The sequence below is a fragment of the Photinus pyralis genome, unplaced genomic scaffold, assembly GCF_008802855.1.
Source record: "Photinus pyralis isolate 1611_PpyrPB1 unplaced genomic scaffold, Ppyr1.3 Ppyr1.4_LG7, whole genome shotgun sequence".
In the NCBI taxonomy this organism is placed as follows: Eukaryota; Metazoa; Arthropoda; class Insecta; order Coleoptera; family Lampyridae; genus Photinus; species Photinus pyralis.
Window position 1 is genome coordinate 25,150,423 of NW_022170738.1, and position 23,345 is coordinate 25,173,767.

The following is a 23,345-nucleotide window of genomic DNA, read 5'->3' on the forward strand; positions in this document are numbered from 1 at the left end:
TTAATCGCGTGACGCTCGAAGGGAGTAGGGGGTTCGAAAAAATCACTGCACATTTTTACTACTTTGTACTAAAAAAATTCGCGTGATTTTGTGTAGAGGAGGGGGTTAGTTTTAAACCTCACCAGCGGGGAGGTGGAATTAAAAGTTACTAAAAAACATCACGTGATTAAGGGACGGCCCCTTACATAATTGTAGTATTAGCAACCAACCATACATTTATTGTAATGTCTGTATTCATAGACGTATGGATTGTACATGATACGATCACCGACTAAAGTAATGATAATCGGAGGCTTACTGCCACTTAGGCAACCAACCATACACTATCTAAAATGGCAACGTGGAAGTGTAACTTTTCCGGTGGATATTCGTGTGGGATGGGCCGCACGGCGTCACGCATTGTCGTCATTTCTTTGGCGTTTCTTCGTCACTGCCTTGTAGGTATAATTACAAAGTTGGTATAATTGAATTTTATCAATGGATAAAGAATACCAGGAAGGAGAACATCAACAATTTACACGATACCGCGATGGCTTTTGCAAATGGCGGTTGTAGAAGGATACAATTATAAAGAATTTTACACGAAAACAATCTAAACCCCCATGTATCTACTCCGCCTATGACTTTTGTTTAACGAACCGCAAACTACATTCCGATAATTTACATGTACTATATCAAAATAATATTGGTATCAATACTTGCACATGAAATATAATTCCCAAACTTTTATTTTTTTCCGTTTTGAAGCAACCACAAGCACAACAACTAACCATTATTTTATGTCACTGCAAAAGCCACAACAGAAATGCGTCATAAGTGGCTTTTGCAAATGGCCGACTTCCGTCCCACTCTCTCTTGTATACAACCTGAGTAATGCTCCTTCGTGGTATTCTTTATTCATTGGATTTTATGAATTACATATTGGACAGCGACCACGAATCGCCGAAGCAAACACGACATTGCGCGATGCCGTGCGGCCCATTCCACACGAATCCACGCCGGGAAACATACACTTCAACGTTGCCATAGCGTATGGCTTGTTGCCTAAGTGGCAGTAAGTGTTGTATGAATGTAAAGTAAGCAGTACGTAGTCGCCTACACAAAGAGACATGACCATTATATGCAACAAAATAGTGTAGTCTAAACGTCTAAACACGTTGGCGTCAGTCTCTGTCTTTGGCTGTCTCGCCGTCATAAACGACAAAGGCCGATCATTCGTGTATTGTTTATTTTTATTTTTTTATAAAATGGCGCGCAAATTCAGTGAAAAAGAAACTTTTAAGCTAATTGAACTATACAGAGAGCAGAAATGCATATGGAACATCCGATGCTTTCAGCCAAGAATTGGCTGGCCAGTATGGTATGAATATATCCGTGGGTAGTAGCATTGAATTTAAGTTATAAATTCAATGGTAGTAGCATTGTCATTGGCATTGTAATACAATGGTAGTAGACTGGCGTGTGGCGCCAGCTACTGGATACGTCCAAACGCACCTTTACGTAAAAGGAGGGTTTACACATGCATGGATTTAGTGGCGGCAGTAGAAACTGGCGCACCAGGAAAATAAAATTGCGTGTGTAAACCATAGACATGTAAACACCAACTTGCATGCAAGTTATATAATAATGCAAGCATGGACAAGAAAACTCTGCAGCTTTCTGAAATTTCGTGGCAGCACGGCACCAGTGGTACCAAAAAACAACACCAGTTATTTGCACGTGTAAACTCGAAATTGGCATCCGCATAGTTTCTGAAACTTGTAGGATCTTTCTGATGAGAGCTGTAGATGAAATCTTACAGATGCACCGAAAATAGTTCCGACAACTAATCCATTTCTCATTGTACCTATGTAAATCAAATACGAGTACGAGTATGTTTAACTTTTATGTTCATAAAAACTGTTTTTTTAAGGACTAGGTAAGTAGCAGTTGCTCGCTTTTGTTTTTTTTAAGGACTAGGTAAGTAGCAGTTGCTCTTTTGTTTTTTCAGTAATAGTAAAACAACTAGTAGAAAAAATAGAGACCAACCATTCATAATAGTATATTATGCAATAAGCATTTAATGATGGCTATTAAGACACGAGTATAAAGGCGAGTTTCGTAATGATCATCACTCATCAGTGTCTTAATAGCCATTACATGCGAGTTGCATACACTCTTTTTTGTACAACAGTGATGAGCAATAAAGAGGTGATTCCACGATTACTTCAAAAGCGGTCCTATTGTCTTGTGTTGCGACCTTTTTCTATGCTCGTTACAAATGATATCTCTATTTAGTCTTTCGAGATTGACATTTATTTTGTACCTACGCACGGAATCACGACGGACTTACTAATTTCCTCAGTAATTGTATCGCTAAACGGGATAGGTTGGTCTTGATACTATCAACTATCATTATTTGGCAGATTTTTGTGATTGTATTACGTGTATGGGGGTCCTTGGCGTTTGAAAACTTAATGTGCCGGTGAGTCGTGGGATATGGCGCGATTGTCTCAAGTGAACCTGAAAGATTTTGTTTGATTTGCTATCGTTGTTATCAGAGTCGCCGCGTTATGTGAGATTTGCAGAATAAACGAAAAATCACTCCAGGCGGAGTTGATTATAGCCGTCAGTGAACCAGATTCGATGGTCGAAGTTAGTTGATTGGAGGAAGCGTTAAGTTTCGTTGAAAAAGTGATCACTGTAATAAATTTGTATAATCTCAACCGCTAAATTTTACATATCTCAATTGAATATGCTATCATTGTGCCATCGAGTAACGAAGTAATAAAAAATGCGTTATTCAATGGTATAGTAAATACGAGTAGAGTATGTTGTGTTGCCTATGTACTATACAAGTAGGAATGTGCAATTAATTAGTCCCAATTTTACGTCCACATTAAATTTTTAATTAAACGGAAGATTAGCCGACGACATGCAAATGTTTCTTTTCAAGGTAAATAGATTTAATACACATTAAGAATTATTGACTACAATGACTACGCCACTGTTGAATCAATGCATTAGTTCCATATGAATTAAGGTTATGTTCGCATTACAATTTCAACCACGACCCACAGAAATTTAATTACATTTTCAACAATTTACCCCAATTGTAAAACTACTATGAAGTACACAAAACGACCTATTTTTACAAATACAAACTCGAAGGCATGCAGTGGATTTTTTAATGTTGGTGGTATTTGACTTTTGACAGTACTGCCAATAATATAACATATCCGCGAATTTTGAAAAAAATAAAATAAAATCCAATAAAAAAGTAAACAACATCTCAAAACACCGCCTAATTGGGACGAGGAGTCGCCGACTAGTTGAAATCTCTTACAAACAAATAATGCCCAATTATGACTCAGTTACCCATATAATTATTTATATAATTACACAATTATCATACAAATGTAGTCATAGGTACAATAAACCAAACCTCTTCCACATTGATAAAGTTTTCTTCTAAAAGAACACAAGCGGTCCTCGCCTCTCGCGCGGCGCAGTTGTGGTAAGCAAGATGGCGAGTTTGAAAGAGTTAAGTTTGTCGGTACGTACACTTTTATATTTATCACGTTACTTACGTAAATATTTTCATTTGTGAAGTATGTTTATTGTGCTAAAGATGAAAATAGATTATCACGTAGTGCATTACTGGGATGCTTCGCCGTATTTATATTAATATTTGATCTCTTACGTATTTAGGAGGCAGGGAGTCAATAGCGGCGGCTAATTTGAATTTAAGGTTATATTTATGCGACCTTGTGCTCCATGTACTGATAAATTTTCCGAGTTTATCCAACATTTTTTTGCGCAGTTAACGAAAGTTGTCCTCAAAACAAATTGATTGAGGGGGTGATGTAATTAATTGTGTCACCGATACACTCCCGAATATCTCGCTGTGAATGAGTGGATTATGAAAAAAATTATTGCGGCTTCCGGCGTTTGAACCGTGCACCTCAAATTAATTCAGTTGTGTACGAATTACGAATAAAAAGAATTAATTAAGGTGTGGTTAATTCCTTAGTGGGAGTTTTAATGTTTCGACGACTCTACGTCGAGATAAATATTGCCCTATAACAATTTGCAACGCATTTTATATTTTAAATAAATATCAGGTAAACTAATGTGAACAGAAATGCGCATTATCTCACGAAACGTGTTACAGTCGACCAAAAATCTTCTGGCGCTGATGCTAGGAAATTTTAGGCGAATAGCGTATTGAACGCCTATGCGAAAAACCTTGGTCAAGGTTAGATGTCAATAAATTGTTGCGTAAGAACTTAATTCGTAACTCTCGGTTTCGTTTTATTTTAATAAGTCTCTTCCCTGAATTTTATTTGGCTAAAATAAGGCGATGTTTCATGTATCTACGGGCGTTTCTCTTATCTCCCAATTTGAATTTACCTTTAATTAAGTAGTGTAGACTCGTTTTAACACCTCGTATAGATATTTTTATAAATCCCAGTCATTATTATACCTATTCCCAAATTTGTAATGATTGGAGTCATTGCAGGAGAAATAATCTTAATATAAATTATAATTTTTTAAATACATACAGTATTTGGGATGAAAGTAAGCCCCTTTTTAATATTTATCACTCGCAAATCTACCTGTCCATTTTATTTTTTAGTTCTGCCTTTTAGATGAAAAAAGAAGAAAAAAAATGGCGGGATTTCAATTGTTCCGGTAAGGTAGACGTCCCGGAAGAACACAGCTCAAAAACCATTCATGTTTTTTATTGAAGTTTTTTTAATAATAATAATATTGCCTTTATTTAACAATAAAAAAGAAAAACGAACAAGAAGAAAACGGCGAAGTTCAGATTGACAATAAAATAATGCAATCTGTTCTTCCACTTAATTTTGCTATTTTGGGGTCACGGTCACAAATTAATTTTGGAAAATGCATTGCTATTTTCTAAATATCTAAAATTTAAATGAATCCATATGTATGAGCTTTTCAATATATCTCATTCATCATATTCATTCAAGGTATCTACCGTAAAAAAATCGCATGGGAAGTTAGCCCCTCATTTATACAATTTTGCAATTATGCTTAATTAGAGTTCGGAAGAACCCCCGTAAAGTTCTTCATAAATCGCACAAAAAAAAGTTCCGACAATTAAATCATAAATTTTGAAAATATGGGAGGCCAACTTCAAGCAGAACTGTTTGGTTATGAAAAGATCATCGATAGTTCTCAAGTTCCTCTTGTCAAATGTGTTTCTTACTCAATCTACCGTCTGTACAGAACTGTCTTGATCCTTCCACAGCCTTCTGGTTGGTCTGATGAGGCATTATAAAGCTCTGGTAAGCACATAGAAGGCTTTGTAAAACCTTTGGTGGTCGCAACTTGTACAGGTGAACGTTCTAAAAAGTCTTGTAAGTGCTGTCCAGGGTCTCTAGAGCTGTCTTACCCCGTTCCAACCGTTGTAGCACTGTCTGGAACTGACTTTAAAACCTCTGGAAAAGACCTAGAACGCACTGAGTGTTTAGTGTTTAGAGAGCTCAAATATTGGCCTATAAAGCTCTGGAAATTGTCTAAACAGCTTTGAAACGGAGCGCATTCCAGAGTATTACAAGAAATCTTCTAACGCTTTTCCACATCATTTTAAATTATTGACCAGTTTCATCGGGGAAACGGCCAAATTGATGCACAGGAACTAAAATTTGTGCTCTTCCTGCCATACTTGCGTTTTGATTAAGTTGGTAGAACAAAATAGTCATTTATTCAATATTTACTTTCCTTGATGCACACGAATAACTAAGTTACGTATGTGCATTTATCTCGGTCAATTTTTGGGGAATTTTGTTGCGAATGCAAAGTGAACTTGATTTCCAGAACTGTTCGTGGCTGCCTAGAAAAGAAAGCTATGGAAAGCGCTTTGAACGCCCCGGAAGGACTTAAAACTCTGGTAGCAGTTTTCGCAATGCTACAGATTGCTCGCAAAGAGCACTAGAATGTACTTGAACGCGCCTAAAAGTGTTGGAAATTCTTCCAGAGTGTTGCAAGGACAAAGTCGCGCTTAATTAGTTTGTCCTTGATCGTCACTCCTTTATGCGATGGAAACGCGATTACTTCCTTTTAATTTCGCGATAGTCAACGTTTTTTTTAATTTTGACTAACGGAACTCGCGTTGTTAAATTTTACGTTCCAATAAAATCCAAAATATCCGTTATCACTACTGGTTCTTTTTATGCCTCTCTGAAAACGAGTTTACTTTTTTGCTTGAGACGTAACCCAAAACCCGAACCAATCTCACGTTGAGTGCTCGAAATAAAGCTACTACTATAAAGCACCTACTTCCCAAGACCGAATGCATTCCATTAATCTATCCGTAAGGATCCCTATTATCCTTTCTCATTATCTTTACCTATTGATTCGTTTTCTTCATTTCTGATGCACTATCAATAGAATAAAAGCTATGGTAATAAATCAAATCCTACCATATACCACGTTATATTTTTCACGATACTTATTCAGTGGTTTGGACTAGACTAGATAACGCTAATTAAGATGCCCACTTTAGCTCTAGTTACTGCGACATCGATCGTCTCCAGACATCCGTAACCCATTATGAAAACTATGCTCTACAGAAATGAAAAGACGCAGGAAGGACAATCTTCAATTACATCAAATTCTTATTCTTAAAATTCCGCTCGCATATGCTGGAAAGCACTAAAGCCCCACTTTTCGCAGGTCTTTTGTTGTCCTATAGCATTCGAACGCTTCAGAGTCACTTAATTGTTTCCAGAGCAAGATACTTACTTGTGAATACTTGTCCACACTGGATATTCAGAGAGATCCTTTTTTGGGGTGGAGAGCCTGTTTTGTGGGATGGTCCCAACTCCCAAGCCACGATTCGCCGCCTGTGGCAATCCTCGAAAAATAACTGTCATCGTTCGCCAAAGCAGTCCCGATGCTCCTGGCAAATTTATTTGTATGTCATCATTCTCACGGGTAGATAATTTAAAAAACGCCCCCGTATCTTAACCGAGCACCTGCAATTTTGCTTCCGATTTATAGTCAGTACTTTTTAATAACCAATGCAAGATACGTAAAGGGAAAGTAATGATTGGAAGGAACTGAAGGTACGAAAGGCCGATATTTCCGGAAAAACGCGTGAGGTTAGTTTACATAGATATTGTTTATATAGCTGTGTTTACGTAATAAAAACAGCAGTTTAGCATTAATTAATATTAACGCAATTGTAATAAACTTGTAAATCTCAAGATGCATGTCCACGACATTGCAATTTCTGACGCAGGAACGTAGGAATTTTAAGTTCGGTCATTCCAGTTATTTTAAAACAACTTTTCCTTGTTTACTGAATTAGACAAGTGAGATTAATTATAATAAATTTATTGTTCCGTTTTGTAAAGACCAATTATACTAGGGAATACCATGAGAAGAAATTTACATTCGATAGGTGAGCAGTAAGAGGAGATTATAAATAAATTAGTGGTCCCAAAAGTCTTCCCAAAAGTATGAGCAACTCTGACACATCAAAATGGCTATCGCCTTCACTTAGGTCTCCGATTTTAAAAATGTTTAAAAAAAACCAAATTTTTGGAATTTGTAGACGGAACTTTTGACAGCTTCCGATGGTGCGGAATAACATTTGGGTAATCCATAAACGGTTATCTAAAGTACGTGTAGCTAAAATAAATAAAAACCGTTATCTATTTCGACATGGAATGTTGTATTAACAAAGAAATATCAGTATAATGCAGATGAGCCGCCTAGTGTTAGCAAAAGTAAACAAAACTCATCCAATTTTTAGTGTTATTCTTGGCCCACAGATTGACAACTCTTATTTCTCATATCTTATCTAGCACTCCTCACAATATTGTTAGATGCCTTTATCGTTTCTTACTTTTTCTTTTTGTTGACGGTTTTTTAATGTATTTTTTATTTATATATATATATTTATAAATTGAACGTTTTAAATACAATTGGCGAAGGTGTTAACAGCTTCTTTCACAACAAACAGAATAAAAAATTTAAAAATATTAAATATATAAGAAACACGTCAAGTAACCATAATAAAGGTTTATTAAATAGATAAGGTTTTATTGTGACTTCAAGTCTTTCAATCAGTCAGCCATTATCTTTTGGGAAGTCCGATGTTTGTCGGGAAAATTGTAAAATATGGAGAATAGCAGTTCTACCCCCTCCTTCCAAAGTGCTGGGAAAATTGGACTTAAGGCTGGAAATTTAAATGGATGGAATTTTTTAATTTTTATCTGACCTATGATCCTATGATGAATTGTTCAGATGTTCACACACACAACCAATACGTCAATCAACTTAAGACCTTCTCCAGGGGCACCTCTAAAAAGCATTACGCGAGTCACTCTGTAATTGGGCTAAACCATGTTGAGGGCCGAGAACAATAAGAACAATAAGAACGAATTTACTAGCTCTTAAACCGTCTCCAAACTCACTACCCTTATTTTCTCGTTGTATCCAGTATTTAAAGAGACAGAACTTCCACCATAAAATAATCTTTATGAAATTTCAAATAAATCGCCAATCACGACGAATGCGTCAAACGGGACGTTCCGCATATTTCCAATTCTTCGTAACACCTGCGTCTCCTTTTATCAGCACCAGATGTGCATTTCCTTGAAATCAATTTTCTTTTGCCTGATAAACACTCCTGATCGCAACGACCAGATAAAACACGCAAATTAAACCAGATGTGTCCTACTTACTTAGCACCTTAGGTAAATTGAGTAATTACATATAAAGCGATAAACGAAAAATTATCCAACTAACCAAAAGGAAAAACAAACACTGAGATACAAATTCAAACGCAACTAACTCTAATATTTAATGTAGGTAAATTGAGGATTTATTATGAAAGTATCTATCGGCTTCACATGCGCACAGTCTTTACATTCTACTTTGTACTGTTTTTTTAAGTAACATTTCTTCGGATCTCAAAAATCCAGTAAAAACATCAAAAAATGAAACTAGGTCTAGGACTTTCTGAAAATTTCAAAGGTACTTTTTTTTGTCTTTTACAAGAGACGACTAAACAATCGAGGGACACTGTATGTTTTAGAACTATTTTCGATTTTTTTTTGATTGTATGATCTTCTCGTTTTACGGTTGGGGAGCTTTCTGGTTGCGCCGTTATTTCAGAGAAAGGTACCTCCTTCTCCCACCTTCAAAGGGAGCAATGAAAAAATGTCATCAATTGGTCCAGCCCACCTTGGTGGACCTTTTCTTGTTTCTCCCAGATGCGATTTTACATCCCTTCCATTAAATATCTCCACCATGACACCCAGTTTCCTTATACATACTCCGTCAAACTACATCTTTCCTTCCTCATATGGTTTGATGGTTTGATGACGGATGGGCCGGATGGTCTTCAGTAGTGGTGATGATGAAATTTGGCCGATACCGCTCCAACAGATCCAGGTTCTAATAGACCTCTTCCTCCCAAATTCTGTCGGAGAAAACCGTGTGGTCCCGCGTGACGGGTACGTTGGTTATGATGTCTTTTTCGTATATATGATGATGATGGCTATTTTTGTATAGTAATTCACTGTTTCGGTAGCCCTCCTCTCTCGTGTCGTCTAAATGTGTCACTTTTCCTTACTTTGTAAAATGCCTTTATATCGTGTAATTTGGTATATTTGCGGAAAAACGGGCAACAAAACCTAATTCATATTAAAATAATTTATCATTGTCACGGCCCATTTAGGATGCATTTACAATTGGCAACATTACAAAGATAAGAGGAAGTGACATTGAAAATACCTAGTACTAAAACAAGGTCACCATTTTCAATAAGAAAAATAAAACCTACCGGTAAATTACAAATTTGTAACTCAATTGTTCCTAGTGATAGCGTGGGGGGGAAATCAGTTGAAGAACTAATCGAATAAAATTAAAACAAACTAATACAGAATATTGTATGAAGCTTCATTCACATTTCACTTAAATGTCGTACTGAGACTTTGAACTGCTTTTTTCTTCGCGTTTTCCTATTTTAAGGCAGACTGGAAGTCTGAAAAGCCTTGATAGACCTCTGGACGAGAAGCAAGTGTCCTTGTTTCTTCCCATAGTATATTACCGTGGCTAAATGGGCTTAGATCCCCGAAAAAAGCCATTAAAAAAAATGCTGACTTGGGAAAAAATGGTAGTTTTTGATTCTCTACCTAGACTAACAGAATGAGGAAAAATTTTCAACTTCCTAGCTCAAACCAAAAATCGCGCTTTTGGAAAAGTTTTCAAAAAAAGACAAAACCTTTCCTATAGTTTATTATTCCGATGTAGAATAAGAATATTCAATAAAAACTGTAGGTTTCTATGTGAAAAATTAAGTTGCCCTACACTTGACCCTTAAGGGACGCTCCCAAAATTGTTTCCCAAAATCCAGCCCGTGATTTTTAGCATGTGTAATATACATATTGCATAACGGCTCGCCAGTCAACTTCTCCTATCGCCAGTAAAAACTCATTTACCTGGCTAATTATGTAAAATACTGTAAATGTAAAAGCCTTATCTTTATAACACTCCGATACAAATAAATAATGTACCTAGGTCGCGGCGATTATGAGATCACATTCACATTGACCGTGATTTTCTTCTGTTTGATGACTGAAGAGGTGAATTAGTTGTTTAAAAACCGTTTCTGCTTAAAAAATTTTTGGGATCAATGGTTGGAATTGGGTGGGGCTCTGGAGTTATACCACTACTTTTGAAAAATCAGTAAATCTTGCCCATTTAAGAAAGTGGACTTTATCATCAACCTCTACTCAATCTCGCATAGTTACTTGGTGGTTACCTACATAATAAAAAATGTTTCATTTTTCTAAGTACGGTTTTATCTTTTGCGAAGCTCTAAATGGCGTGCACTACACAAATTTAGTATATTTCATGATGTTCCGAATTGTTTCAATAGATTAATCATGTTTCTGGCGTTGGGATGGTCCATCAACAGTATGTTTCTCATCTTCATCTTTCGACCTACAGCTTCTTGAATGAGACAGTCCGGTGCCATCTTTAAGGTAAGTCCAATTTGCCATAACTAAATGTGCTACTGCAACCTTTCTTACATTACAGAACAAGATATGAATATGTCTCTTTTCAATTCCACGATACAGGTAAACCTCATTGTTTAAAAAACTCGCTGAACTTTGAAGAAAATAGTCGGAAGTACTTTTCATGTAGACTGTCTGTGCTTTCACGATGTCTCGTTACTAAGACTTGGAACTCCAGTCGGACGAATTTCACGAAGTTGTAGCAGTACTTAAAAAAACGAATACTTAATTTGATTCCCGCCAGAAAGAACCCTTTTCAACTCGCTTGTTCACATATGTCCTAGAGTCATAAATAAAATAGTTGACGGCATGGTTGGATGCTTTCTCATTGCCACTATTTGAGACGGCGAGATTTTAAATATAACGGAGAAATCATGATCAACTTTGTACGGCGATGTACAGCACACAAAAAACAGATGTTGGAAACTGTTGGTTTCAATTTCAACAGGATGCTGCATCTGCGCACAACGCCCTAATCGTGCAAGAATATTTTCCAGGAAATTTGTCCGATAGGTATTCCGGCACGCTTAGGGCGTTGTGCGCTGGTGCTCCATCCTGTTGAAACCAACAGTTAGTCAATACAGTATTTACTTTTTTACGGTCCATATAAAAAAAAAGTTGATGATGTGTCAGGATGGGCGGTGGTGTTATGTTACACGAGCAGATCGTATCCGCGCGTAAATCTTCAAAACGGAACATGGAAGTTGATGTAGATCTTTTCTGTGCAGGTCAACAGACACCGCGCATCATGCCAGCACACGGCATACAAAATTTGACAAGTTTTCTAAATAAAGAATCACGATATTCTTTTTTTTTGTATATCAACCATATGCATATCCAGTAAACTAACATGATTGATGAGAGTACCTACTGGGGCTTATATGGAGAGGGTTACCGATTTTTTTTGCTGCGCGTCCCCGAATTGTACTTTGTTGACATTTTTTCTGTGTATTACTGTATGACAAAAAAAATTAATTTTGGGTTCACCGCGATCCATGAGCTGTCCGTTTCTGCACTATACATCCATTAAAGGGGAGATTGCGGCGCACTTGTACCTACTGTACCTCCATTAACAGCCCCCCCCCCTTCCAGCCGTTAAAAAATCTATCTTATTCTAAAAATTAGTGCTAAATATGTGCTAATTTGTTACCGTATTCAAAATTTTGTTGTTCAAATAAAACGGCCGTTTAAAAACATTAGTGGATGGGGCCAGCTTCATATACACTGGAAGTGGGGTATGATTTAAAACGCTGGTTCGCGACGATGTTCACCACGGGAGTATGTTGCAAATGCGGAGTGCGGACATACCTTTATATTATACCATCTATTCTGATTTTAAAATAATGTTATTTTATGCATAAAATTATTGCGTTCGGCTAGCTCAGTATAACGAAAAAAAATATTTTCAAGGAGAATGGACTTTTTCTGTATACAATTAAACTCGTCGCGTTTCTGCTTCAGGCCACTTGATTGCAAATAACAAAAGTCTAAATCTCCAAATCTACGTATACAAAAAAATCCACAATCTTCAAAAATATATTTTGAATCCGGCTGGAGGATTTAGCATAATGATAGAGATTAATACGATTCTTACGAATGTAATGGGTAAAGCTCAAAATGTCGGTTCTGTTTTTAATTAATTACTCCTTTCCTCGATATCGGAAAAATATGGGATCGATATCAAACTTCAAGTTTTTTAAGCGCACCTCTTCTGAAATAAAGCCCATCCCAAACGGACGGGTTTTTCTGTAACTCAATAAAATTGTTTGCTACTAATTATACTCACTTGATTTGCCGGACGGAGGTTCCGAAAACGGAGTTCTAGTTGTCACTCATTGTCTCCTGGAATTTAAGTGCAATCGACGAGGTGAAGCACTTTTTCTATTCTGGTTTTTCGTATACCATTAGAAAACTGAAATCGATTAATCGGTAATTAACGGTCCTAAAACTTAATAAGATTGATTATCTCTCTTCTTCCCTAGCAAGAGAGCTTTCGGCGACGGTACAAATATTTCTACAAGAAAGGTTACAAAACTGATAAGTTCACTACTTAACTTGCGTGCGTTATCGGCGGAAAACAAACAATTAAACACTCGTCTCCTATAGAAAATAATTAAATTCAGAAACTACAATTTCTTATTAACGAAGCGCCCAACTTCAAACGTATCTAGATACCGGGTGTTCAGAAAAGCTATCGACTCCACAAATATACGGTGTGGTCGTTTAATTCAAAATATTGACTGCGCTATTTTGTTGATCCAAATGGTTGAAAAAGGCGGCCGGTGCAAAATCCTGGGTCTCGCAAGTGAATGGCTGCTTTGATTTGGAATGAAGATTAAGTACGGTGATTTTAAGTATTTCGACGGTTAGAGGTATTGTCGTTAAAAAAATACGTCATGTATTGTTTTCCATTCGCCTTTACGATGATTTATTTCCGTGCGTTAAAAAAATTACTCCACTGTTCGCACTTATCGCAATAGTTCCCAATCCGCGCAAATAAACTGTATTTTAAGGCTAGCCGTTGTTATCTTTATGGATTAAAATTTTCACTATTGTTCGTATTTAAGGTGATGATTTCTAAACCGGACAAATGTTCTTTGTAAGTGAAGGTTTTTTCCCGTTTGATTTAAATGTATTTTGATTGAGACTGCAGTGTATATCAGTTTTTTTAAAGATAGATACTTGCGGATTTCGCGACCCTGTGCAACTTTTTTGTGAAACTTTTAATACCACAAACAGAATCAAGCTAGCTACGTTTGTTTCTGAGGTACAGAGTGAAAAGAAAAGTTCGACTTTTTCAGATGTATCATATCTTGCTACCCATATAAGATAGAAAAAAGGTAAAAACTGTTTCTTTTAGATATTTTTACGTAGAATCCAGTGGCGTAGTCAACAGTTTTTTTCGGACCACCGTTTCTATAAAAAAAACAAAATCTCCATGCCTAATATCATTGTATATTATACAATGTTAATATTTAAAAGCCGTAAAAAATAAGTTTTTAGTTTTTGGTTCATAGCTAAAATTTAAAAAAACTGGTATGTGATACATTGACGTTAAGATATACAGTGTGTTATATTTAAAAAATACCAACTTTGGGTCAAATCTCAATGGTAGTCCAAAAATTTATTTTTACTAACCCACTGAATTCTACGTAAAGATATCTAGAATGGGCAGTTTTTATCTTTTTTTTATTTTACATGTCTAGTAAGATACGATAATATCCCAAAAAGTCAAACTTTTCGTTTTCACTCTGTACCTCAGAATTGCCTAGACAGCTGGACGTGAACGACCAAATTCCCTCTACTTTAGTTTCCTGATGCACACCCATTCTGACACCAATGAAACTGTCTTTCTAGCCAGTGAGATTTCTTAACACAGATAACTCAATTCCCACAAAGTAAGCAAAAAGCACGCTATCCACCAAGATAAACGACGGAAGCGAAGAATCGTCACGTAATTCTAGTTAATGTCTTCATCTCCCACGACTTCTCGGCGCCCTAAGCTTTCACACGCATTTAAAAAGTCAGGACCGTATTCAGGAACTTCTCGCCCACATAGCATCGAAAAAATTTAAGTAATATTCGAATCGAACAAAATTCGTTAACGGGCTCCACTGCTATCTTCAAAACGGTAAATCGCACTGTGCATTTTATTTAAGCAGAGTTTGATGTGTTGTCACTCAGGGTGTGGACACTATTTAAGGTTTAATGTCGGGTGTGGTGTGGGGATAAATTAAGCATAAGGAAACATGCATAGCGGTGGTAGGATGAGTGTAGTTATTATGGGTGGATATATTTTACGAGTTTATGTGTATAGTACAGAAATGGCTATGTTATGGATAGTCAAAGAAAGAGTCATAGTGAAATCATTGTCTTGAATACTTGTTTTGCGGAGGTGCACTTGTCCAACTTATTTTACTTGCACTCATTATTACCATGGAGCGCTAAAAATGCCCATACTGAGTGTTATTTCTGTTATTCACAATTATGGGAAATACGAGTGAATGGGAAGATTAAAAAAAAAATAAATAATTTATATGTCGTTAGCAAAATTCAAATAAACAAACTAATTAGTATAACAAACAAAATTTCAATTGGGTCCTCTGTTGATGAGCAAACCGTGAGATGCATGCGTCCTAACCTGAATGGAAGGTGCGAATCGAATAATACGAGAATACGAACTTTTTCGATATCTTATTTTAACAAACGCAGTAAGGCCTTCCTACAAAATGTGGTCAAACAAAACCGGAAACGGCCATCACAAAACCGCCATTGTACGTGCAATGCACACTAAAACTGGCCAAGTGAGGTCAGTTTTTCAATGGAAAATCCGGAAGTAGAATTCAATGTGTACCTACAATATCGTAAACTAAATCGAAAATTGTCCTTTCCAGGAGTCGGACAACTGCCAACCCAGGTTCGACGACGACTTCTGCGACGTACAAGGTGAGTGAACGTGTTTTTTCTCTCGTTGCCCAGATGTATTTATATATGCGTCGTACGTTCAATTTTTTTAAAGGTGGCATTGAATATTAGATAATGGTAATTGAGATACGTTTATTTTTTTGTAAATATGTTTTTCCCATTTCTACGTCTTTTTATTAACTAAATATAAAACGACGTCGTGCCAAATCCGATTATAATTCAATCTTCAAGTTGATTTAACTTCCACTGTACATACGACGAGATCAGGTGATGTACATTTCATTTCTAATTTGGGATGCCGTACACAAAGGAGATATTTCAGGTTATATTGACCTTAATTTTCGTGACAAGTTGTTTAAACTGTTTTTCATGATGCTCAAGGGATTCTCGGTATATTTTTTGCGAGCAACGGCCGAGTTCCCGTACGTCATTCCATCCTCAATTAGAATTACCGAATAAATAACCATTGGATCTAATCCATCCAGCTCGGTGCGGGCGTACCAAAAACCTTGGTGCCAACAGTAAATCTGCACTGAAAAAGTTCGAGACTCAAAAGCTTCTTGAAAGTTGCAGTTTTTCTTTTGGCGCTTTGAATGTAGGTTTCTCATCACCACAAAATAATACGAGCGCTTAAAATAGCGTTAGAAAAAACTTGACTCTTTATGGACAAAAAAAAATTGCAATGCTCCTACGCCCTACGCTGTTCAGACTAAATATTGTACAATGACGTCAAAGCCAAAATAAATTGCAAGACCTTGCAGTAGGTCACTGCACTGCTGAGATTGCGATGAATTAAGCCCCAAATTCTTAATACAAACATCCGGAAGTAAAATGGTGCATTTGCGGGCCTTGATTAATAGTGAAAATTTTGCTCGTAGGATAAGTAAGATATTACGTTCAATTCAAATGCTTTGGGTTATTTTATATGGAGACTATTGTGCAGGCGGTTTTGAATTACTAATTGCATTTGATATCGTAACATGGTACGGCAGCCTTAAGTTGAAATGAAATGAATTCTGAAAGTACGCTGAAGGCGGATGTTTGTCGCTATTTTGACTCAACGGAACTTTGGAGAACAAGCTGACAGACTAGAACATAATATACAGATCCAATGGTGTCGGTCGAGTCATGTGATATAAATAAACATGAGTTGATTCTTGTTTACTGTTTCAATAAATAAAAATAAATTAAAATAGAAGATGGGGATGTTGATAATAAAATCTAATAAAATCAAAATGAGATGTGGGACAAATTAAATGATATTGAAGACAAAATCTGAGGATTACTGCTGACCTTAGCTGGACACAGCGAACTGTAACATATGTTCATGCAGATCTTGTAATAGCATTTCGTCTTAATTTTTAATGTTTTGTTTGATTTCTTTAGCACATCGATATCTTAACATAAGAGTACCTACCCGCTTTTTGGTAAATACTTGATGATGTACACCACCATAATTAAATAAATGATCATCAGCCACTACCATCTTCTCAAGGGAGAAACTTTCATATAAAACTTGTTTTTATAATAATGTAGATATTTTTTTTTGTTTGTAAATCGGCACTTTTATTTTTTTTTGTAAATAACTTCAAGGGTTCCCGATTGTTTAAATTTCAGGCAACACACAAGACTATCCATTTAACTTAATCTCTATCTTCGATAACAATCCCGTTACCCATACAATCTACTGTATCTGAGACACCATGAAAATATGTAAAACAAATTGTATATTGTATTGATAGAATGTTAAGAACCTTGTAGAAAATTCAGAACCAGAATTTTCTTATAAATCTTAGTGGACTCTTTTCAGTATTTCTATAGAACCATTAGAACCCTTTAGAATCGTTATAGCATTCTTGAATCTTTTAGCTACCTAGGAACCTTCTCCGAGTGTTAGAATTTTCTAAGCGCTTTAGAATTTAAAATATTCTCACAAGTTTGTAAGATTACAGCAAGACTGACCAATCGTCCTGGTAAGCTTTTCGGAACCTCCAAAACTTTCACTTTCAGACTTTATGTAGGGGACAAGCCGACATGCGACAACCAAGTGGTCTCAGATTTTGCATACGCATGCCGCTAGTGCTGCCAGTATTTTTTAATTGGAGGGGGGGGGGGCGAACACACGCTCTGTCCTTCATAGTCTCATCGAAAAAATGGGTTTCTATAAACTATAAACTTTTCCGCGTAACTCCTCTTCGAGATCAGTGTGTGATGGGAAGGGGTGGGGAGTAGAAATTGATTTTATCATTTATCAACTGTTTTTAGCGCACTTTTTTAAGAATTAAAAAAAATGTGCTATTGTATGCGTTTTGTCCGTCTGTCCGTCCGGACCCACTTATGCCGTTTTGAACTACTTGTAGGGGAATGGTCCTAGAGTCCTGGAATTTGTTGCAGTAGGTAGCCTATAACTTTCCCGTGTGACTCTTTTTCGAGATCAGTGAGCGACGGAGCCTGGGGGGGTTGGGGTTAAAAATTAATTTTATCTCTCATTGTATTCTAATTAAAGGTCTCAACGAAAGGAACCGTTTTCTACCAACTACTGCCCTTCTTTCTATCCTATTATCAAAGTACGGAGTGGAGGGGGAGTGGAACTAGTTTTATCCTTCATGGTACTCTAATGAAAGGTCTCATTGTCTCAACGAAAGGAATTAATTTCTACAAACCATAGCCCTCCTCCTCGACCTCGGGTTTATACCTTATACCTCAAGAACGGATTGTCGGAAGAGGGTACTCACAAAGGGCGATTGAGACGTCTACAAGAAATGTATCCATTGGTGATGTCAAAACAAAAGCTATTTCGGTTTAAAAAATGCGCTTTATCTGCACAAGAGTTGTGCACAATTTATACATGTTTCTTTGTATTTTCAATCTTCTGAATTCAACTGCACACACCCCAACTAACTTGTAGAAATCAATCTTGAAACTAAACAATTTTAATTGCATGTGTGCTTTATATCTTTTGAGTGATGGTTTAGTTGCATATGTTAGCGCAAACAACCACTCGTAAATCAAACTTTTGCACAACTGAAAAGTGCAAGTCGGCGACCAGCCTTAGGCGACTCGTCCATATAAGCAACCGGTTGTATGCGACTAGTTGTGTGAAACAGGTTTCATGAAATGCGTCATTTTACGTCCATTTGTGCAATCTATTTGTTTAGTTTGAACAATGTCGTCCGATGAAGATTTTGTGGTGAATGGTGATGGCTGCCATTTAGGTATTTAACGAGAAGAAAAGGCCGAAAGTGTTTTGGATTCATCCTGACTAAAAAAAAGTTAATGAGAGGAGGTTCTGTATAGGTAATTTTATAATTACATAAACAAGGATATTTCTTTTATATTGTTTGTTCACCGGTCGAAGGGTCGACCGATACCATATTAATGTCGGCATATCGGCCATATCTTGATACCGATGTATCGGCCGCCAATGGCCGATATTTTGCCCGATACATTCATATAACTACGGGGTGGCGATAAGGGGGGGATGATCGGGAAAACCTGGAATTGTCGGGGAATTTTATGAGAAATACACATTTTCGGCTTCTCTGCACGGATTTCCTTAAGAAAAACATGATCCAGAGTAAGAAGTAGCTTCATTCTTCGTCAAAACCATTACATGCGCCCATTTGCGCCGCAAAAAATTGTGGGGCCAAATTATGTATACTATGCATAATTTTGGCCCTCACTAGCCTCATACAGTACCAGAAAGCGCAACTCTCAATGTTGCAGCAAGTGGGCACATGTGATTATTTTGGCGAATAATAGAGCCGCTTTTTACTAGAAATCATTTTTATCTTAAGGAAAAGTGTGACTGTGAAGTCAAAATCGCTTGTATACCAATGCCGAGCGAGCCTAAGGTGAGTTCGGCATAATTTTGGCCCACATCAACGCCAAAAAGCGCAAACTTTTAATTTTCCTCACAGCAAATTGGTGTATGTGATGTGATTCTTTGAATGGCCATCTTTTTAGTAGGAATCATTTTTAGCGCATTTTTCAACTGATGTTGGAAGGCGCTATTATGACCACTTTTTCCGTCCGAGGCCTTAACCACTCCTACAGTTTTCAAGATATTTAGTTCGTCCTTTTCGCATTTGTTGTAACTTATAGCTCTGGCATCTCAACCAAGAAAACTCTTTATGATTAATGTGCGCATGAGCAGACTGCGTAATGTCAACTTTCTTATGTATGGAAATATTTTTTGAAATTTTGACCCACAGATGCACCTAGTCTGAAAAATCAGATGTGCGCATGCACAAACTGTGCAATGCGAACTTCCTTATTTATAGAGATATTTTTTTGAAATTTGTATCAGATTCTTCTAGTAAAGGCCAACGTATCGCATATTTTAAACCGCAGGTTTTCGAATGCGCACACTGCGCATTGCAAAGTTTCTTCTTTAAGAGAATATTTAAGCCTTAATTTATTCTCATTTGTACATATAAATAGACCGACGACCTTTTGGAAAGTACTGATCAATTCATAGAAAATGCGGTGAAGTTACTCCAAGGCGAAAACCATTTTTTTCCTGCTTATCTTAACATTGAATAGCAAACCTCGAGCAAAACTACTAAAAAATTCACCTTAACCACTCCGGTATATTTATCGCACGCAATTGGTCAATGCTCGGCCGATTTCGTATAGGTTGCGTCAAAAATAGATTGCCATCGCGCATGTGGAAGTTCGCAACTGGTTTCATGGTTGGACGCAACTGGTTTCATTGGTTGCTTAATAAAGGGCCCCATACACGCAACGATCCGTCGTCACGATAGATCTGAAGCGATATCGTGACGATAGATCGCCCAGAGCTTACTTACCACTCGCACACGAAACGATTGGTCGTTACGATCGATCACTTACATGTTTTTAAAACCGAACCATCGTGATTAAATAATTTAATGTCATACGTGCCCTGTCGAATCGTTGATCGCAATGAGCCATACACTGTCGATTCATCGTTACGATATTCACGATTGCATGCGTTTTTGTTGCGGTGTTCGATATCCCATTCGATGAAGTAAATCGTTAATGATCTTGACATACACTATTGATTCGTCGTTTCGATCGGTCTGAAACGACGAATCGGACAGATCGATCGTACCGTGTATGTATGGGGCCTTTTAAACGCTGAACGATGTAAATCGGTGCTTTTTAGTAATTGCAATTCCACTCGATATGGATAGGTAATTGACTGAATTCATGCGTGAATTTTAAGTGAGCTGAACTTGCTGTAATATGCCTTTTGGAAGTGATGCCGGGTGGCTAGTTATTTTGACGAATAAACTCAATTCCTTTCGAAGCAGAGTTTTTCAAGGAGATTTTTATATTAGTCAATCGTAATAAATTGACCGTCCCTGTTTTTTGCCATAGTATATAGGCTTTTTAGCCTACTCAAGACTATGCGTTGGCGATTTGGACCATCGAAATATAATGTCGGCGTAGTTTCATTAAATGAAATATGTAGTCTATCTAGAATGACGATTTGCTGTTCGTTTTGCTTAATGGTAGAGTTTTCGCGGAATAGACTTTGATTCACTAACTAAAGTTGGCACTTTGTAAGTGCTGCCCACCGCTTCTGTGTACTACAAGGTTTTTCCGTAAATCAGTTAATTTTTTAAAAATCCATCTACAAAATAATGAGAAATCTCGGGTTGTCTATAATTGCAAACCAATCTTGTTTTCAGATCAAATTGTGGGTGGTAGGTAACCTAATCGGTATGTATTTGGGTCTTGGGTTTGGTTTTTCTTGTAACCTTCGCTTCCGATCCGATCACTCGTAGCTCGTACGTATAGATTCATTGCCCGATGTAACTTATCTTGCCTTCTCGAATTGAAATAGGTTATTAGGGCACTCAAAGATGAACACAACCGCCGTTTTACAACTAAAGCGGTATGATAAGATTGTAGAGTCCAAACATCCTTGGATTTTAGAAATTTGCATATTTTTAGCATTCGAGAAATAGTGATTGTCACTTAAGAATTTGCGCCGATTCATATCATGTGATCGGAAATTTCGGTCGAGATTATTCTGAAGTCTCTAAACGAGATATGAATTTGAAGTTGATAATTTGTTGCGTGCATATGAAATGAAATTAAATGGATGACGAGGATAGAAGGCAGGCAGGCAGGCAGGCAGGCAATCGAGTTGTTTGGTAAAGGAGGTTAGGCGTGCGCATGAGCCGAGTGTGCTACGTGACACGTAGACGACGGCGACGAAAAATTACAAAGATTATTCACCGTAGCGCAGGCGGCCAGTTGGAGTTTAACATCGGTAGGAGAAAGTGAAACATCATGGAAAGATAGCACAAAGGGATTGGAAATTTTTAGTTTTTTGTGTCCATTAAATTTAAATTGAGTCGAGTGTGGCTACCGTCTTTCAAAATCTTTTCGAATAGAAAGCGCCGTTTTCATCATTGCAATTAAAATGGTCGAACGGATTCTAGAGGAGGCTGACAATTGTGATGCAGGTACCTTTAATTTAATAATTCATTTTTGCATGTAACTCGCCTTGTATGTCGAAACTAAAAAGGCTATCGTTTGAATCGTTTAAATGCCGAATTGCGTCATTTTTGTTTTCGTAACAACACCGCTGGTGAACCGGTTCGTTCGAAGGTTCGAGAAGAGAGCCCTCCTTCCGTATTTTGTTTAAAACGGCTTGTTTGTTGAAACTGTTGCTCTCGGAAATGTTTGGCAACATTGGAAGTCTCTGTCCTCTTTGTTGAAGGTGTCCATTTAAAAGTTCACTTGAAACCTCCCAAGCATTTCTGTAATTTAGACGTGAAAGAACGAGGTGGGCGTTGGAGAAGGTCTTTTGTTTTTATTATTATCCCGCCACAATCACCCGTGAAGAAGGAAATTGACTTGCAGTTGAGCTTTGACTATCAATTTGTTTGGCTTCCTACCTATTATAGTTCAACGTACCTTAATTTCTATTGTAGGTATTTATCTCTAGTTAATAAATGCCATTACGTTAGGCATTGCATCAGAAATAATTACGAATGAGTCACGGCGGTGAAAAAGTCGGGTTTTAGGGCTTCTCGTGCTCGACAGGTGTTTGTTTGTTTGTGGGTCACTTTGTTGTGTAGGGCAGTAGGGACGCGATGACTCATTGTTGCTATTCACCCTCGATAATCCCCTCGTCACGTCGAAACTTTCCATTCGAATTTTCTAGAGTATTCCAAACGGGCGTTCTCCTCTCAAGGTTAATTAAATGTTTGACTCTCATTTTTTGTAAAGACGTTTATATTACATTGAGAATGGTTAGTGTTGCCGAGGCGAGTGAGCGGATTAATGACGTATTTCGCAGCCTTGGTCAAAGATCGGCACAATTTGGAATCTTCGCAACGTTCTTAAATTATCTACTTTACCATACAATAATCGTTATGTTCCGAATCCTTGGCGTTAACGTGTAGGTGCCTTTGCCTTCGATTAGAGCATTTACCTAACCTAATCTGTTTCGCAATGCAAATTACCCAGCAATTTAGCCCTGTAACCTGAATTCTGTAACTGTACATATTCTTATCTTTCGCAAGGTCGGTTTTTTTGTTGCACTCTACGCATCAGCGCTTCATGAAACACATTTCAGTTTAATTAGACCTCGTGATCCTCATTCATTTGGCTCATGCTGGGATCTGTCCGATGATAGCACCGAAGGTTGGGATTTTTTTTGGGTTTCTTTGTGACTTATTTTTGTCGATATTTTTTCATGGTTTAAATAATCCCAACAAAATCCCTAAGAAAACTTATAACTATTCTGAACTGTTTGGGACTGCATCACTAATGCATTTTACCTTTTTGGGACTGAATTCGTAACATAATGTTATGTTTATGATGTGTTCTCCAAATTTCTTAATCATTTCCCATAGGGTAAACGACTAAATC

The 23,345-nt window shown here is 37.2% G+C and overlaps 1 protein-coding gene across 4 annotated transcripts in view; it reads left to right on the plus strand.

Moving 5' to 3' along the window:
* Positions 1–3,418: 3,418 nt before the first annotated feature.
* The window catches only part of LOC116177123 (MAP kinase-interacting serine/threonine-protein kinase 1-like), a 37,307-nt gene continuing 17,380 nt past the window's right edge, over positions 3,419–23,345 (plus strand). The window contains exons 1-3 of one of the 4 annotated variants that reach the window (XM_031496001.1): positions 3,428–3,535; positions 10,907–11,012; positions 15,440–15,491. In XM_031496001.1, coding sequence (XP_031351861.1) covers positions 10,986–11,012; positions 15,440–15,491 — 79 coding nt within the window. In that variant the 5' untranslated portion in view covers positions 3,428–3,535; positions 10,907–10,985. Of the gene's footprint in view, positions 3,536–10,906; positions 11,013–11,067; positions 11,109–15,439; positions 15,492–21,698; positions 21,932–23,345 lie in introns of those variants that run through there. The other 3 variants (XM_031496000.1, XM_031495999.1, XM_031496002.1) reach the window with 3 other exon arrangements.